Below are 20107 nucleotides of genomic sequence, written 5' to 3'. Positions count from 1 at the left end.
AAATATTATTGTCTACATTTTAGGTACAATCAAGAAAATGAAAATCACATGCAAAGGGGAATGGCAATGAGCTGATTAGCTCTGTCCTTGGGAGAACTCACACAGGCTTTGGAAATGACCTTGAAGATAGACAATACACATTGGTTGTTTTAAACCAGGGTGATGGAGTTTTAGCAAGAGCAAGCCATAACAATCTGTATGCTTTTTCTAGGCCTGATTCCCATGGGAAAACTGGGTTTGAAGGTCTGGCTCCTGCCTACCACTTCGCTTCTGTAGTTTTTCCATACAGAGCTGAGTCACATTTGTCAGACTTAAACAAACTGGTCCCCTACAGTGAAACCCTTCGTTATGAACAACAGCTGAATGCATAGAAATCAAAGTATTTCCAATAGACTATGACTAGAATAGAGAAATTCTTGGTGGGCAGAGCTGCAACCATCGGCTGGATGTATACACCATGGAATATGGTGTTATGGACTAAATGGTGTCCTCCCCCAAATCCACATGTGGAAGTTCTAAACCCTAGTAACTCAGAATGTAATTTTATTTGGAGAGAAGACCTTCAAAGAGGTAATAAGTTAAAATGAGGCCTTTAGGGGGGCCTTAATCCAAAAGGACTAATAATCTTATTTAGAAGAGAAATTTGGACCTGGAGAGTTATAAAGAAAAGACCCTGTGAAGACACCTAGAAGTCAAGGGCAGAGGCTAAAAAAGAAATCAATACTGCTGGTGCCTTGATCTCAGACTTCTGGCTTCCAGAATTGTGGGAAATAAATTTCTGCTGAGTTCCAGCCAAGATGGAAGCATAGGTAGAAACCCTTCACATCCTCATACAACCAGAAGGAAGATAAAACGAATCTAAAATCAATAAACAACCAGAAGCGCCAGAAAATCAAACTGCATGGAACTCCAACAACCAAGGAATTAAACAAAGAGTCAACCAGACCAACCAGGGACAGGAGACAGGCAGAAAGGCGGATGGAGAGAACCTTCAGCAAGGCAGAGGGCCATGCAGGCAGGGCTGGCTGAAAGGACTTGGGGCACAGCCGCTGACCAGACTGCTCAGCAAGGTGGGGGCTGGCTGAAGGGGAAATTGAGACTCAGAGCTGACTGTGGACTACAGCGGTTGCCATGGCAGCAGAAACTCCCAGTCTCACAAACGAGTTTGTTGGGAAGTGCTCTTGAGAAAGGGAGCTATACTCTTCCCTCTCTGGCCCATTCCTGACAGACAGCAAAGAGGGCTGCCTTGCCCGGGTGAATACGTAAGGCCACACCCCCCTACAATTTGACAGGGGCACTGAGACAAAGAAATATGGACCAAGTGAAAGAACAGAGCAAAACTCCAGAAAAAGAGCTAAGCGACGAGGAGATCGCCAACGTATCTGATGGAGAATTTAAAGCCCTGGTAATCAAGATGCTCACAGAACTGACAGAACTTGGTGGCAAAATGAAAGAACAAATGAAAGCTACCCAAAATGAAATAAAGCAAAATATTCAGGGAACTGACAGAGACAGGAAGGAAACCAAACTCAAATCAATGATTTGGAACAAAAGGAAGAAATAAACATCCAAATGGAACAGAATGAAGAAACAAGAATTCAAAAAAATGAAAAGAGGCTTAGGAACCTCTGGGACAACTTAAAATGTTCCAATATCCAAATTATAGGGGTGCCAGAAGGAGAAGAACAAGGGCAAAAAATGGAAAACTTATTTGAAGAAATAATGAAGAAAAACTTCTCCAATTTGGTGAAGAAAACAGATTTCCAGGAAGTCCAGGAAGCCCAGAGAGTCCCAAAGAAGTTGGACCCAAAGAGGAACACACCAAGGCACATCATCATTAAGTTATCAAAGATTAAAGATAAAGAGAGAATCTTAAAAGCAGCAAGAGGAAAGGAGAGAGTTCCCTACAAAGGAATGCCCATAGGACTATCAGCTGATTTCTCAAAAGAAACCTTATAGGCAAGAAGGGGCTGGAAAGAAGTATTCAAAATCATGAAAGGCAAGAACCTACATCCAAGATTACTCTATCCAGCAAAGCTTTCATTTAGCATGGAAGGGTAGATAAAGTGCTTCCTAGATAAAATCATATTAGAGGAGTTCATCATCACCAATCCCTTATTATATGAAATGTTAAATGGACTTATCTAAGAAATTGAAGAAGATCAAGCTATGAATAAGCCCTGGCTGGTGTAGCTCAGTGGATTGAGTGCTGGCCTGCGAACCAGAGGATCGCGGTTCGATTCCCAGTCAGGGCACATGCCTGGGTTGCAGGCCGGTTCCCTGCAGGCCAACTTCCAGGAGAGGACACACTAAAGGCAACCATACATTAATGTTTCTCTCCCTCTCTCCTTCCCCTCTAAAGATAAATAAATAAATTAAAAAAACTACAAATAGTAAAATGACAGCAAACTCACAACTATCTACAATTGAACCAAAAAAAAAAAAAACCCACACACAATGACGAAAACAAATACTAAGCAAACAACTAGAACAGGAACAGAATCAGAGAAATGGACATCACACGGAGGGTTTTCAGTTGGTAAAGGAGGGGGGAGAATGGGGGAAAGTACGAGAAATAAGAAGCATAATTGGCAGGCATAAAATAGTTAGGGAGAGGTTAAGAATGGTATAGGAAACAGAGAAGTCAAAGAACTTGCATGTACAATCCATGGACATGAACTAAGGGGGTGGAGAATGCTGGAGGGTTAGGGGGTTCAGGAGGAGGGAAAATGGGGAAAACTGTAATAACATAATGAGTAAAATATACTTAAAAATAAATTTCTGTTGTTTAATTCACCCAGTCTCTGGTATTTTGTTATGGCAGCCCTAACAAATTAATATAGTGATACATGCTATTGTAAGGAGTTTTGACTTTATCACATAAACCACAGTAAAATTTTAAGCAGGGAGAAGTGAGGAGTGACCTGAGTTTTAGGACAATTGCACTTGTGGTGATGTGAAAGAAGGAATGGAAGAAGGAAATGCTAACCGGGAAGTTTGGGCAATGACTGTGGTCTACATCAAGGTGAAGGGCAGGAAGAGGCAAGCATATAGAATTGGGAAAGCATCAGAACCAAGATGTTTGGAACTTAGTGACATAGAGATAAGTGATACTGACATCTGTCACAAAAGAATATTTAGTAAAATGCAGGCATGCAAAGGGGTTCAGATAGCACAACTTACATGGCTTTCATTGGTTTCCTACTTAAGAAAATTTCTCAGTATAGCAACTGAAAACAGATTCTGGCAGTATCTGTGCTGCTCAAGATGGGAATAGTGTTCACTGAAAAAAGGAGTCTATGGAAAGAGTTGCAGGGTGTGTCTCCTTCTTGGGGACAATATTAGCATATTAACTTAGCATATTGAATATTAGCATATTTAAGGATCAGAGAAGTTTTGCAATGAAGAAACTTCTATAACTTTGGTCAAAAAAAGATACTTGCAACATGTATTTGATTACAAAATGCTTTTTGCAAGGCGCCTTTGAGGCTCTCCCTGAACATGAATACTCTAGAAATTAACACAGTGTGGAAAATAGTGGTAATTCTGATGTGCTAGAACATTTCCAAAATAAACAGAGAAGCCCTGTCTGGGTACTCTTTGTTTCCAAGAGCAAAACTAGTCAACATTGTCTTAACAAACTGGCAGAATAAACTCATTATAGGAATATAGTTGGCTTTCCCAACCTAATTATTACCAGATTTGAAAAAAATCAGGATCTTTTGAAAGTAGCACTGATTTTTTTTCTGTCCTGAAAGGAAAACTACTCAGTGTCTTGGTACAAAAAAAATAAAATAATATTCAGATTACTTAAGAGAAAAGCGTAGCTCAAGTGCAGAATTCTGAGAGCTGTTTTTGACCAGGTTTCTTTGACACTAGAGCAGTGAGTCTGAATTTTCCCATTTCCCATCGTTTCTGAAACCCACAGGGCCAGGCGCAAGGACTCACATGCGATGCGCACATAGGCCTTCCTGCTCTTCGTGGTGCCCGCGGAGCTCCAGGCCACGCACTGGCACCAGTAGTCTTCAGGCCCAAACAGTTCTTCCACTTGCTGGCGTGAAATCTCAATGCTCACTTCCCGGACAATGAGACCTAACAAGAAAAAGAAGATTTATGTCAGAAGCTTTGTAGTAAAGAAATACAAAATATCATACCATGTTTCTTCCCCTCAGTGATCTTTCTTGAAGCCGTAGGTCAACATCCCAGATATTGCCTCCGATCTCCTCCGATCCTCCTCGGGCTCCAGTTGCTTGACTCTCAACTTTTTCATTCTCTTATTTGCTATTTAAAGTCTTCTGGATTCTCAGAAGATGAAAGTGAAGATGTATCACTCCACAAAATTATACTTTTCCCCATGTGGCCTAATGTTCATTCTCTACCAGGTTATCTCCTTCCATATATTTAAACGTGAACTCGACTTTTACTAAGGATTCTACCTCAATCATATAGGTTGTGGGCACGATACCCATATGCTGTACACAGAATTACAAACTTAAATTTTCCTAGAAAGATTTCATTCACATGAAATGAGAGAGAACCACCTAAAACTGTAATCGTAAGTGTGTAAGTTATATTTATATACCTATATGTCACCTATACATCAGGTTTTGTTATATCACCTAGTAATTATAAATATGCGGTGATTATTGAACTGAATTACTTCAACAGTTGTGTTTCATTTAGTAAGGTCAAATGCTTTTCTTGAAAGACTAGCCATAGTTAACAAACCTTTGCTATTCTGTCAAAGAATGCACGACTTTAGGTTTTTATGTATAATATTTTGAAAGCCCAAATGTTTCTCTGTAATTGTAATGTAATCAAAGTCCTCTTAAAGATAAAGTGGCCCCCAGCTAAAATGCTGCAATAATTGGAATTTGTTTCACAGAACTATATAATGTTAAGTAACAAAAATTGACCTAAGAATCTGGGAAGATCATTTTAGGAGTATTTACCTTCCAGAGATCCATTCCGCAGTGTGTGCTTTGCACTGAACAAAAACAGCGATCTAAATGATATACATGTGTGACTGTCAGCTCTCCTGAGGAGTGAACTTGCACTTTCCAGGTGGAGTGTGTGTTGAGAGAACTGACAGGGGCTCCCCCGGGGAGTGGAAGGATTTCCTCTGGGTCTATCATGAGCACAGGAAGAAAGACTAAACATATTCCTATGATTCATTCATTCATTGAACAAATATTTATTAAGGATCAATTATATAAAAGATACTGCACTAGGTATTTGGGGAATGACAACTAAGATGGTGATTGTCCTAAATGAGCACAAATTATTGTGAGGAGGGAACATATTAACTATAGATTATACATTTATTATTTAGTTATACTTGTGTTCAGTGCTGCAAAGGAGACATATAGGGGCACCTAGAATGAATAACAAGGGGAATGAAAGATCAGACATGAGTTGAGTTGCTTCAATTATGTGGGAGAGGAACAGGACATATGGAAGAAACAGGGAAGAGAATGAGAAGATCGAGGTCCCAGAAGAAGACAATTAAGCCCCAGACAGAGAGAAAAATGGCATCAGATAAAACTAAATCTGAAAAAGGTCCAGCTTATATACAGACTGTAGACTACTGGTTCTTCATGTGAATCCTAATAGATTTGTTAGCATTACTTTGACTTTATTGCAAATGTGAATTCTTGGGTTCCACTTCAGACTCACGGAATAAATAACCTTGAGAATCAGTCCCAGCAATCTGTGTTTTAACAAACCATCCAAGAATTCTGATGCATGCTTCAGTTTGAGAACCACTGCTGTATACCACGTTTAGGATTTCAAATTTCTTCCTGAGAGCCATGGATATCATTAAAGTGATTTAAGCAAGTATATGCCATAATCAGATGAGAATTTAAAAAATATATACACACATGTATATGTATAAATAGATATACATTCATTTATATAAGTATACATACATAAACATTTATTTATATATACATATATATATGTGTGTGTGTATATATACATACATATATTCTGTGCAGAAAGTCCCACCATTGTCATTGGTAATACAAGGAGAATGGTTTGTGCCACAATTTCTGTAACCTGGCAGCCAAGGAGAGTGGACTGGAATGTGCATGTGTAAACAGTGATGACCTCACTGTATTAGTCAGTAGGGGCAGTAGACACTGTTGAGTGAGCCAGTGTACTGTATGGCCATCACATTCATAATGACTGAGCCAGTAGAGAGACAAATCTGCATCAAATTTTGTGTTAAGCTTGAATCTTCCTCTATGAAAACTATTTGAATGATTCAGAAGGCCACAGCTATGGGCACTGGTGATTGGCAGCTCATCACCACAATGTGCCTGCTCATGCATCACATCTCATGCAGAGTTTGTTGGCAAAACATCCAATCACCCAGGTGACTCAGCTCCGCTACAGCCCAGATTTGGCTCCCAATGACTTCTGGCTTTTCCCAAAACTAAAATTACCTTTGAAAAGGAAAATATTTCAGATCATTGATGAGATTCAGGAAAATATGAGGGGGCAGCTGACGGCAATGGGGAGAACTGCATGAGGTACCAATGGCCCTACTCGGAAGGGGCCTGAAGCATCATTGTCCTATGTACAGTGTTTCTTCTACTTTGTATCTTCTTCAGTAAATGTCTCTATTTGTCACAGCACATGGCTGGATACCTTCTGGACAGACTATATCTATCTATCTATCTATCTATCTATCTATCTATATGTGTGTATACACACATATGACATATACAAGATATAGTTTAACAAGTTCTTTGGAGTTTAATTGGTTCCCTAAAGTTATGTTTTCTTAAAATGTTTGATTATGACTTCTTGGTTTAAGGTGACATGAAAAAGGAATCTAGAGATCCTAAAAAAGAGCATTCCAGAACTCACTCTAAAACTTAGGATATGTTCAAAGGGATAATAGCATTCAGGGAAATTAGAAGCAGGTGCTGTCACACTGGGGAATAAACAACAATTCCTATGAAAAGCTGACGGGACTTGAATCACAGAAATGACAAAGCCCTTAGTTCCACCAGTGAGTCTCTGAACTGGAACGAAACCCAGGAAAGTGGGGTTTGTAATTTGTGGACAGGGCAAGACCCTGAAGTGACAACTCTATTGTCAAAATGTATTGATTATTTAAAATTACTTTAAAATTAAAATTACTTTAAAGTTTTGAAAATCAGTAAACATATTATGTTTATATAGCAATCAGCTTAAAAAGAATTTTCAAGTAGAACATCCCAATTCCTCATCCCTCTATGAAAAGATTAGTGTATTATTTTAGCCAATGTCCAATTAATAAAATAACTTTTACAGCAAAAACTGCAATTTATTAACAAATAACACTACTTTCCTCCCTTTTTCCTGACCTTTGCTTAGGCCTTTCATTTTCCTATCTTACAGTAATTATTCTAATTTTTTCCGATATGCAGAAATCCACACAAAGATGGAACACAGCTTTTCTATACCCCCCACCCCACTTTAAATATTTATTCCACATTCTGGTGTTTAATACTTTTGCCTGTTTTACTTGTTAATACCTTCTCTTTTTACGCAGAGATTCATTTACTGGAAAGAAAACTCTTCCTGTAAACTTATTGCAGTGATTTACAGTCACCTAAAGGCTGGTAAACTTTGCAGTGAGTATTTCCTTAGAAGTGTAATGGTTCTTTCCAAAATGCAGAGCAGCAACACATGAGCTCAGAGTATTAAAACCACACACACATATTCTGTGTCCCAAGATGATAACTTTAGTTTTCATTCCCCTCACCCCTTCTACTTAAAGCAATTACGGGAAATCTGATTAAATGCTAGGGGAACTTCACTAGGGCCACTGTATCTCTTTAGCCCAAGTAGGTTAATGGCTGTTTGCACGGACCACAGATCTGAAGCCTTTTGAGAAGCCACAGACCGACCTTCCTGCTACAGGGATTATTGACAGGATGAGTGTTCTGAGATGTGCGGCCCAGGATCCCTGTTGATGTTGGTGCTGGAGTGAAGCACACACCGACTTTTGTTCTCAGCTTGACACAAGCCCCATCCAGGATGGGATGGACTATTTACAGTTGGGCACATTGTCCTACCGCATGCCCCAAATTTACATTCCAACTTCTGGTCATCGATACGAGAACAAGAAGAAACTGAAGCATGGAGTATCGAAACACAGCTTACAATTCCCTGGAATCTGCTGCATTACCCAAACTCTGAGCTACTTGGTAACATACCATCTTTTCATCACCACAGTTAAGTTCACTCCTGAAGACATTTTGCTTATGAGACCAGAGGCTCCTGGTGTGGGTAACAATAGGTAATATCTTTTCTCTTTAAAAGTAAAAATTCAAATATGCTTAAAGTCTTGAGATAGAAACACCAAGCTGCCTTGAAGTTTGAAATGCCATCAGTGTTACTTCCAAGGTGGCTGCTTTGAAGAGCATCTGGGAACCTGAAACTGGTTTCGGGTTATTTAAAGGTGGGAGAAACGCTCTGGTCGACAGGACTCACTCAAATACAAATGTGTATTTCCCATCACATCTGGTAACTTCAAAGATTTCCCATCATTGTCCTTCCTTTAATAGTGGCATCTCAAGGATGCATGCTGTTTGAAGTTTGCAGTGATTTGCTTTTATAATAGGATCCATTGTGGTTTGGGAGCTAGAGTGCAGGGAAGTAATTAGCATGACATACCAAGAAGTCTTATAATGAGTATGAATATGCACTTGCTAATAGGGAGTTTCAAGTGATTTTAGAAATTCAGATGCAAGTACAACTCTCTGGTTGGATTGTTGTGAGGATGTCCGAGGTTATGACAATAAACTCTTGTCATTGACATTTATACTTTATCTTTAACATAGTTTTAATTTCCTAATAGTGGTCAAGCACCAGAAATAGTGTTTTTCTAGAGATTATTATAAAGTGATCACAAACACATGATGAATCCTGTTGCATGATTATTTAAAACAAGATCCATATTCTCCCAGAAATGTAATCTATATAATGTTGCTAACAAATATGAAAAAATGAATGTCAAAAATTATGTTAAATTCCAAAAATGTAAAGAGAGATCAGACATTACCTATACCCTTAAGCTGTTTATTTATCCTATTTATTAGGAGGTATTTAAATTAATCATGCATCATCTTGAACATTTTTAAAAATGTAATCATGAAATTTGTACCTTCTGATACCCCACCTCTGATAAAAACATCCTACCCTCACATCAAACTTAGATGTTACGTATGTATTTCTCAGTCCTCCCAATTGCTTTATCTTTCCCATGACCAACTGAAGTTTTGCGACATCGTGCTGTGCAGACTTCTTCCTGCCCTCTCTCTATTGGGAGAAGAGCTGCAGCAGCTATTCAGCCAAATCTCATTATAGTACATTCACGTGTAGGACTGGGGTTGGTGGGAAATGTACAAAGCAGCAGGTAGGGATGTTCTGGACTATATTACATTTTATTGAATTAGTGTGGTCTCTTTATCATGTTTTCTCCCAGAGCCTAATCCTATTAGTTTTCACTAATATGACCTAAAATATGAGACATATCAGTTCTAGATGCCTTAATATAAATTGGATCACAGAAAATACCATCATTATTTAAAAGAGTGTCACACAGAAACACGGATAATTATTTTTGCAATTCATAACTCACTAAAATAATCAAAGTATGATATCTTAAAACACAGGACTTTATAATCAGGACACTGTTTCATGTTACATGAAGCCATTTGATAACATTTAAACTATATAAGAAAAAGAAGACATTGCAAACACATAATTTACAAACTTTTCTCTGAAATAGATTTCCTTGAATTTTTAATACATTTAATATGTAAACAGGCCAACTAATTAACTAAAATTACATTGTGTAATTGGTAATTTGAACTTGCTGGTGTATTAGATTTATTATCATTATAATTTTGTTAAAGTTACATTTACCATGTTTAGGATCAAGATTCATTTACCCAAAAGTTAAAGGATAACATAGCTGGGGCTGAATGGTTCAAGGGCTTTGCCAGGAAATATTTCATACTTTGGTCATTGACTTTGTTCCTTTTTATATGATAATTTCTAGCCACTTGATTCCGCTTGGTCTCCTGTGTCCAATGAGAATCTGTGTTTTTTTCTTATATTTTTATTTAGTCTATAACTGAGAAGAAAATATTCATTGGTTTTGTTTCTGGAATGTGGACACTTCTTGGGCTCCTAGAAAGTTGTATAACAATCATTTATAAATTCAGTTTTCCCCCTTGAAACTTGAAATTTCAATTGCAAAATGATATTAAGATAGTGACAAATGTTTAAAATAAGTATCCTTATGTTCCTTGCAGCATTATTCACAATCACCAACATATGGAAGCAGCCCCAGTGTCCATCAGTAGGTGAGTGAATAAAACAGCCGTATAACATTTACACAGTGGAATACTACTTGGCCTTAAAAAAGAGAAATTTTTACCCTTTGTGATGGTATGGATGGACCCGGAGAACATTATGCTAAGTGAAATAAGGCAGTCAGAGAAAGACAAACACCATATGATTTCACTCATATGTGGAATTTAAGAATAAACTGAACTAACAAGCAAAAGAGATACAGACTCATAGATGGAGAACAGATGACAGCTAGTGGAGGGGTAGGTGGTTAGGGGGTGGAGAAATTGAGCTAAAAGGAAAAAGAACATGGACAACAGTGTGGTGATTGCAGGAGGAAGGAGTATATAAGGAGAATAAATGGAAAAAATACAATAAGATACAAACACAAAATAAAACAAAACTTAGTAACCGTGTTAACACTTTCTCCCTTCCTTTTTTAACCACCGTCGAACTTAGAGATGCTAGTATGAAGGTTAATTGTGGTGTTGGGTATAAGGAACCATTCCGAGTTGTGTGGGGATGTAGCTGAGCCACTTCATGGAAAAGGAGTGGGGAGTGAGTTGGCATACAGGAGCCACGCTCATGGATAGGTTTTCCCATGGGGAATCAGGCCCGCATTGTACCTAGGCCTCCATGAAGCTTGCTTTTGCTAAAACTCTCTCACCCTGCATTGAGGCAAAAGGGCTTACTGCAACTTCCTAAAATATGAGCTAAACCTCCCAAGTACGGAGTGTTACCAGTTCAACCACTTTTCCCCTTGGTCTGCAATACCCTTCTTCTTTTATGTAATTAGCAACAATATCCTCTCCTTTATTGTCTGTAAGAGGTAACCACCCAATTCAAACCTGTGCACAGTACATGAGGACTACCCTCAATGTAATGTACCCAGAAAAGCAATAAGAGCCTGTCCAGGCAGGGGTCAGGGCCCTCTCTCTCACTTAGAAAGTGGCCATGCCAGCCCTTTTTCTCCACAGGACTTCTATTGACCCTGTGAATTTTTTCATAGCCACCACAGCACATGGATCCTGTGGGCAGGATCTGCATCACTTGGGTATGCAAAATATTCTTTCCCACATATACAGTTGTAGTAAGTTGACAGAAATTAATTCTACCAACTTTGTCCCATTGTTTAATTTCTCTCCTTATCTTTGGTGATGAAAACCCTGTTTAATATCTGTTTCAAGAAGCCTTTCGGAGACCACAATGGTAACTAAACAGCTTTCTGTAACTTATCTCTGCCTTGTGTGTCAATGTTCTTTAAAATGTAAAGAAACAACTTTGTTAAAACATGATGGTGATTTGTTTAATTTGAAAGAACACATCATATTCCAGTGAGATAGTAAATGCATTACTCTTCCCAAGTATTTTTCTTAAAACACCAAACTTACTATGTATATCTGAATGTATATTCCAACAATATAGTATATTAAAAGCATAATTCTTAATAATTATCTAAATCTAAAAACATGCATTCTGTTGTGTTCTAATTTCATGTAATTCATTAGTAATATTCATAGAAGTAATTTTAACCAAATTTTCAAAAAAGATTCCTGTCAATAAGGGTGGAGAATAATACAGTGTTCTTGGAGATCTGATTGTCTCTGTACTTGTGAATTACAGACCATATTATAACTTTCGTTGAGTTATTCATCCAGTAGGTATGTATTGAGATTCTACTATGTGCCATGCACTCTTCTAGGCACAGTGAATATAGTGGTAAGGAAGGCAGAGAAGGATTCTGTCATCCCACAATTAACATTGCACTGTGGAGGTAGTTCTTGAGCATCTATTTTGTGCACAGTGACTTCTAAGGTAGCTGTAGAGATCAATTTCTTGTGGATTATTGAGAATTTTACTTTTTAATACTAGAGATAAAAATAGAAGTTCTCTGAATAAAGAGACTCTGTCATATGTATTTCACATCAATCAATATGGTAACAGGTGAATAATTTGTACTTTTATAGCCACAATGCAAAGTGGTGTTAAGTCTCAGATACTATGTAAATTTAATTATAATTCAGAAGAGTAAAGCTAAGTAGTATTTATTGAGCATCTACCATGTGTTTCAGTTAGTTTCCATAATAAACTTTCAGAAATAGTATTGCTATAACTATAATATGGGTAAGGAACAGAGGTCAGAATTTAAGTAAATTTTTCACACAGCCAGTAATTCCTGAAATTAGGATTTAGCATTTTTCTAAATCTGGTGTTTCTAGTACTTTCAGTACACCAAATATCTTTCGAAGTGCATCTCAAAAAAGACATACTTTGTTTCATCATCACATCAGTTTGGGGATCTCTGTTTAATACATCCACCTCCTGGAAGCTCAGCATGCCCAACAATGTATTAAAGGCATTACTGGTCAGAATTTATGCCATAAAGATGTCTATAATTTGGATTGCCACCATTTCCCCCAAATCTATTAAACCAAAGGACCCTTCAATGAACATAAACACAAAACACCATCTCCTCATGGTATTCACTGTCATTTTGTTTTCATTCTCCATACATTAATATATTGAATAAAAGTAATTGATTATTTGAAAAAGTCTAAAAACCTTTCAAAGAACGCTGTAGTGAAACAGCTTCAGAGGGAGATATACAGGAAAACAGGGAGAATGGAATATTTGAGTTGGATACGGTAGCATGGTGAGAGTTTAAAGATTTAGAGAGGAATCAGAGACAGTTCAGGAGGAGACAGTAGCAGGAGGCCAAAGGGCAGAGGTAAAGATCATGGAGTACTATAGGAGACAGGAGTTTAAATAAAACCATAGAATTACACAGAAGAGAGATTACTGGAGAGCATTGAATGGCAAGTAGAAAATCTGTTGTGTGGAGCAGAGAGACTGTAAAAATTGTGAATTGGTGGAATGACATTTTTTAAAATGACATATACTTTAGGAAGATTAATCTGCCTCTACTGGTAAATGAGACTAATCTGATTTGTTTTAATGGGATTTTAATAATTTTAATGTAAATTATTGTTACCAAATTCATTTTTATATCAATGATCTTACATCAGGTCATTAATTACATGTTAAGAGCAATATTCTTGACCTGAAAACACTGTTTGACAATGAAAATCATGCATATATTGAGAACAATAATTACTCATATTGTTGGTCTTTCATTTCATACTTTCATTCCTGTTATTTATTTTTAACTGTATTTTATTGATTATGCTATTGCAGTTGTCCTGATTTTTCTCCCTTTGCTACCCTACACCCAGCACCCCATAGTCCCTCAGGCAACCCTCCACCATTGTTCATGTTCATGGGTCATGCATATAAGTTCTTTGGCTACTCCATTTCCTATACAGGACTTTACATCCCCATGGCTATTCTGTAACTACCTGTTTATACTTCTTAATAACCTTACCTCCTCACCCATTCCCTCATATCTCCCCGTCATCTGGCAACCATCAAAATGCTCTCTGTATCCATGATTCTGTCTCTGTTCTTGTTTGCTTAGTTTGTTTTAGATTCAATTGTTGATATATTTGTATTTTTTTGCCATTTTATTGTTCATGGTTTTGATCATCTTTTTCTTAAGTCTGCTTAACATTCCATATAATAATGGTTTGGTGATGATGAACTCCTTCAGTTTTTTCTTGTCTGGGAAGCTCTTTACCTGCTCTCCAATTTTAAATGGTAGCTTTGCTGAGTAGAGCAATTTTGGCCGTGGCTCCCTGCTTTTCATGACTGAATATTTCTTGCCAATCCCTTATAGCTTGCAAAATTTCTTTTGAGAAATCAGCTGACAGCCTTACAGGAACTCCCTTATAGGTAACTAACTGCTTTCCTCTTGCTGCTTTTAAGACCTTCTATTTATTTATTTATTTTAAAGATTTTATTTAATTATCTTTAGAGGGGAAGGGAAGGAGAAAGGGAGAGAAATATCAATGTATAGTTTCCCCTTGTGCGTCCCCTGCTAGGAACTGGCCTGCAACCCAGGCATGTGCCCTGACTGGGAATCAAACCACGATCCTTTGGTTCGAAGGCCTGCACTCAATCCACTGAGCTACACCAGCCAGGGCAGATTTTCTCTTTATCTTTAACCTTTGGAATTTTAATTATGATGTGTCTTGGTGTGGGAGTCTTTGCATCCATCTTGTTTTGGACTTTCTATGTTTCCTGGACTTGCATGTCTATTTCCTTCACCTAATTAAGGAAGTTTTCTTTCATTACTTTTTCAAATAGATTTCCAATTTCTTGCTCTTTCTCTTCTCCTTTGGGCATGCCTATGATGCAAAAGTTGGACCTCCTGATGTTGTCTCAGAGATTGCTTATACCATACTCATTTTTTTTGGATTCCTTTTCTTCTAGTTCTGATTGGTTGTTTTTTGCTTCCTTATGTTCCATATCATTGCTCTGAATCTTGGCTTCATCCATTCTACTGTTGTTTCCCTGTAAATTGTTCTTAATTTTTCTTTACTTTGATTACTGCATTCTTCATTTCTGACTGGATTTTTTTTTCATGCTGTTGAGGGTCTCACAAAGTTCCTTGAGCTTCCTTACAACCAGGGTTTTGAACTCTGCTTATCTCCATTTGTTTAGATCTTTTTCTGGAGTTTTGTTCTGTTCTTTCAGTTGGATCATGTTTCTTTGTTTCCTCATTTTTGCAGCCTCCCTCTGTTTGTTTCTATGTATTAGGTACAGCTGCTTTGACTCCATGTCTTGGTAGTGGTGCCTATTATAGTAGGTGTCCTCTAGGATCCAGTGGCTCAGCCTCCCCTATCACCCAAGCTTGATACTTGAGGTGCACCCTTCATGTGGGCTGAGTACACTCTCCTCTTGTAGTTGAGCCTTGGTGGCTGTCGGTAGCTCAGTTGGAGGAATTTACCCAGGCCAATCAGCTGCAAGGACTGGTTGTGACCACTTACCACCAACCTCTGTCCTCCATGGAGGATCAACTGTCCAGGGGCAGGGTGTTGGTGCTATGACATGATCTGTAGCTGTCCACTGGGTGTGCTGGCCTTGGAGTTTCCTAGGTGGTGCAGGCCAAGGTCAGCCCCCACCTGTGTTTTGCCCTAGACCACCTTGCCTGAGCTATAATGCAATATGAGATGGCTGCTACTTGTGCTGGACTTGGAGATTCCCAGGTGAAGCCAAGCTGTGGATCAGGCTGGTTGCTGCTAGTTCTAGGCCTGGGGCTCACTGGGGCCAGCTGTTGTTTATTTGATAGGATTTAGGAAGTTGTGAAGCATGAGCCAATGTCAGCCATCATATGGAAAAAAAGCTTGAGTCAGCTGTAAATTGGGTGGGGTGTAGTATCAGGGCATCTCCAAGGCAGGTCAAACAGTGTGAGCCAGGTTGATGGAGTTTCAGATTTGGCACCAGCTTACTGGGTCTGTTGGGGGAGGGTTTAGATAAGGGACAATGGCCTCTGCTTGCCTTCTTTCTTTCAAAGTTTCTTTTGAGAAATCAGCTGATAGTCTTTTGGGAATTCCTTTGTAAGTAACTCTCTGCTTTTCTCTTGACTCCTTTAAGATTCTCTCTTTAATCTTTGACATTTTAATTGTGATGTTGTCCTCTTTGGGTCCAACTTGTTTGGGACTCTCTATGACTACGTGTGGGTTCTTGAAGAGGAATTGCGTGAGGCTTCAGCTATTGCTTCCACCCCACCAACCCAATACCTGCTGGTTTTGCAGCCAGAAGTTGAGGGCCTTTTCTTCCTGGCACTGGAACCCTGGCCTGGGGACCTGGTGTGGGGCTGGGACTCCTCATTCCTGAGATCGCGCTCCTGAATTTTTGTCCACCACATGTGGGTGAGGGACCAGTCTGTTCAGCATCTGTGCCCCTCCTACCAGTCTGGATGGATGTGGTTTCTTTAATTCTGTAGTTACTGAGTGATAGTTGTTCACTATTTTAGTTGCACTTTTGATGTGGTTGTGCAAAGAGATGAGCCATGTCTGCCTACACATCATTTTGTACTTACTCTAAATGTTTAGAAACAAGGATTAAGAGCAATCACTTCTGGAGTCACTGCCACTTCGAATAGTTCACACACATTTTATGTGTTTGCGGCAGCTACTTGTTTCTCTTAAAGGCAATATATTTATATTCCTAATGAAACTTCTAAACCAAACTATAAAGGTTCACTCTGTAAAACTTTCAAGCCATCCAGGACAATTATTATTACAACTAAGGGAGTAGACAAATATTCATCTATTCTACAGCAACTTACTAATTTATTTAGATAAGAAAATAAGTTCCTGCTCTGCATTTATTGTGTAACTTTTGGAAAGTCAAAATTATTTTGAAAATAAAACTACGTTCTATTCCCAAATATCCTTTGGGGGTACTAACATAGAGTGGAGGGACACCAGATTAGAAATTATATTTAGGCGTACATCTAGCTGAGAAAAACATGACTGGTTTTGAAAATTGTCATCAGAGTTGGGAGTGTTAGGTCTGGGTGGGGCTGTCAATTGTTCCGGGCAATGCAGATATGGCTGTCATACTTAGAAATGGAGTTTCAACAGCAGTCCAGTTCTAGGGAATTGCTGTGAAGTTTCTTGTCCTTCAGCAAATTCACTCAAGATTTCATGGACCCCCAAGGTCCCCCACTGTATTGAAGGGCAGGTGAAGTGGTGCTGCCCTGACACCATGAGTGGCAGATTCTACTTAGTTCAGCAACCGAAATGTTCGCACAGCTTGTCGATTAGGAATTCCTTATATCCTTATTCCACCATAGAAATGAGCCAGGGGGTTAAGCAACTGAATGGAAATTACTAAGAAAGCAAGTTCTGACTAATCTGGAGCAGAATCAGCAGAATAATCTGGAGCAGAATATTTAAATGAAGATTGAAAACTGATGAGCACAGTGATGTCTTCTAAGATCTTCACTTTCCAGCTAGAATGTAAAGGTTTTTGTTTGTTACATTCTGTCGATATGGCCAAGAATAATACCTGGCACATATTGTACATGTACAATAAATATTTGTTGACTTAATAACAAAGTATTTCCTCAGAATTCGATTACATATTTATTTAAAAGATACGTGATTGTGTCTGATTATGTCTTAGAGGAAAGGAATTTTCAGTCATGATGGCAGCTGTACCTCTATCCCAGCCAGAAAGACATCACCAAGCCCGGTTTTTACTTACACCTGGGGCATATTCGGCATTCACACTGAGGATGGGGGGAAAGTAGAGTTATTGCAATGCTTTCCAGGGCTTCCAAAGTTGTTTAGAATAGCTGAATAAACATACACCAAGCTCTAATGAAGAGATTCTTTATGCATTTTTTTAAAACAGAACTCCAATATGTAAGAATGACCAATTCACTAGAAGTAAATACTTTTTGTGAAATTCCAAGCAGTAATGAGAAATATTAGCATTTCATATTTTCAAGCGAGGACTGTGTGTTTTGATCTCCTATGGAAATAGGATTTTTTTATTTTAATTTTATATAGGGTCTGAAAAATAACTACAGAGGTGGAAAAAAGTAGGTTTATTATTGTAATACAGATAAATAACATAATTAAGAAAAATAATACAAGAATAAACTGTGTTTTGTGTATTCATAACTCTAAACCTACTTTTGCCCCATCCTATATGTATTCTTTTTTTAAATATATTTTTTAAAGATTTTATTTATTTATTTATCTTTAGAGGGGAAGGAGAGGGAGAGAAACATCAATGCATGGTTGCCTTTCGTGCGTCCCCTGCTGGGAGTTGGCCTGCAGGGAACCTGCCTGCAACCCAGGCATGTGCCCTGACTGGGAATCGAACTGCGATCATCTGGTTTGCAGGCCCAGGCTCAATCCACTGAGCTACACCAGCCAGGGCCCCTATATGTATTCTGATATCTCCAAAATATTTCTAAATATTCTGCAATCCTTGTCCCAAATTATCCTTTTATCTTTACAAAGGGAGAGATAATTTATTAAAAACAATGTAACCATGTATAAAGCACTTAAATCTACCACCCCCTGTTATTTTTTTAAGTACAGAGAATGTCTCCTTGCTCTTCTGATGATTCTAAGGTACATATACTTAGTTTTGGATGAACATAAGGCTTTAGGTAGAATTCTAGAATATAATACTGCTACAGGTATGCCAGTAAAACCTTATTTTTAATTAATTCTTGGCAATTAACTTAATTGAGAGTATGACCTTTGGAGATAATCTGGTTCAAATTCTAATTCTTCTAGTCACTAGATGTATAACCTTGGAGAAATTCCTTTGCCTCAATAAATATCATTTCCTTCAACAGGAAAATAAAAATCAAAATTCCTAACTCAATGAGTTCTCTTAAGGATTAAATGAAGTGATACATGTAAAACTCCTAGCAGAATAAGCCCTTAAATAAACCAATATAATTTCACAAGCTGAAATTGTTTATGTTATGCTGTGTATTAACTAACACCTCTCATTTCAGAGGCTTTACAAAGGAAAAGCTTATTTTTCTATCACAAGTCTCCAGGGAAGCTGGAGTTTTCTTAGTGACCCAGGCTGCGTCTATCTTGAAGCTACATCCTCTCAAACATGGCTCCTAGGTTCTCTCAGCAAGGAGTAGAGAGACAGGAAAGCTCACATCTGCTCTTAAATGACTGGCTTAGCAATGGCAACATAAATTTGCTGATAACCTGCTGGCTAGAAGTAATCAGTTGGCCTGGTTGAATAGCAAGGATGCCAGGCCTTGTATTCCTGTGTGTTCTCCAGGAAAGAGAGCAGAATTGGTTGTGAGTATTAGGAGTGCTACTTCAATAGGAAAATGAAGGCATTGAATTTTTAAGAAATTCTAATGACACTGAAATATTCAGAGTTATCAAGCCAAATAAAATTTGGGTTTTGTTTTCTGCGGTATGAAAGTTTTTACTGACAGAAAGAACTAAATGTAGAAAAACAGAATATTTAATCAAAAGGAAGAAAATGACATTTTGGGTCCTGGCTTGTCTACCATCATGAGTAACTTTGGGCACGCCATTGAATTTCTCATTTTCTTTGTTTAAATCAATAAAAATAGATCCCTTTACCAGTTTACTACACAGGATTTTTGCTGGCTCGAAAGAAATCTTTAAGAGGAAGTACTTTTATAGACAGACTGCATGTCAAAGACTGTCAGTTCCTTACATTTTCTTGGGAACATAATTTGACTGTATTTCCTAGCTTCCTTTGTTTTAGAAGTGGCCATAATAACAATTCTAGTCAATAAAATGTGAGTAGAAGGAATGTGAACCTTGTCTTGGTCAATCTACTGAAGAAGTTCTTTGCTGCCGTTTCTTTCCTACTGACTGGTTGCCAAAGATGACGAAGCCTGAGAGATTGGCAGACCTCAGACAGAGGGAGTCCAGGCCCATGCCTGACCGAGGGAGCAGTGCTGCCCTACAAACAAGAACACCTTCCTGGAACTGTTATGTGAATAAATATGCCATTTTACCATGGTTGGGCCGTTCTATTTTGGGGATTTCTAATTATTACTCTAGTTTTGCAAAAGACAGACTTAAACAGTATAGTATAATATGCTTGGCACACAGTGGGCCTTCATAAATGACTGCTGGATAAGCAGGTGAAGAAAATACTTATAAATCTCAATACTTTGGTTCTCTCTCCCTCTCTCTCTCTTTTTTTTACTGTTGAGATAGGAAAACCAGAAGCTAGGAAAATTCCTTGGCGAGTGGGATGGAGAAACTGAGATAGCTGATTCAAACTGGCATCATCCAAATTGACTCATCTGCATCCTTCTTCCCTTGCCTGGCCACTCCCTTAAGCATTATGCCCTCAGGATAATGAGGTTCTG

The 20107-nt window shown here is 38.3% G+C and overlaps 1 protein-coding gene across 1 annotated transcript in view; it reads right to left on the bottom strand.

The window, feature by feature from the left end:
* The window catches only part of UNC5C (unc-5 netrin receptor C), a 215534-nt gene that overhangs the window by 114683 nt on the left and 80744 nt on the right, over positions 1-20107 (bottom strand). The window contains exon 4 of the mRNA XM_037046158.1: positions 3949-4092. Coding sequence (XP_036902053.1) covers positions 3949-4092 — 144 coding nt within the window. The remainder of the gene's footprint in view (positions 1-3948; positions 4093-20107) is intronic.

This window comes from Sturnira hondurensis, unplaced genomic scaffold, assembly GCF_014824575.4.
Source record: "Sturnira hondurensis isolate 20B ecotype Veracruz unplaced genomic scaffold, ASM1482457v3 Scaffold0004998, whole genome shotgun sequence".
NCBI lineage: Eukaryota > Metazoa > Chordata > Mammalia > Chiroptera > Phyllostomidae > Sturnira > Sturnira hondurensis.
The sequence above is the reverse complement of the archived record's forward strand: the minus strand, read 5'-3'. Positions and strand labels throughout refer to the sequence as shown.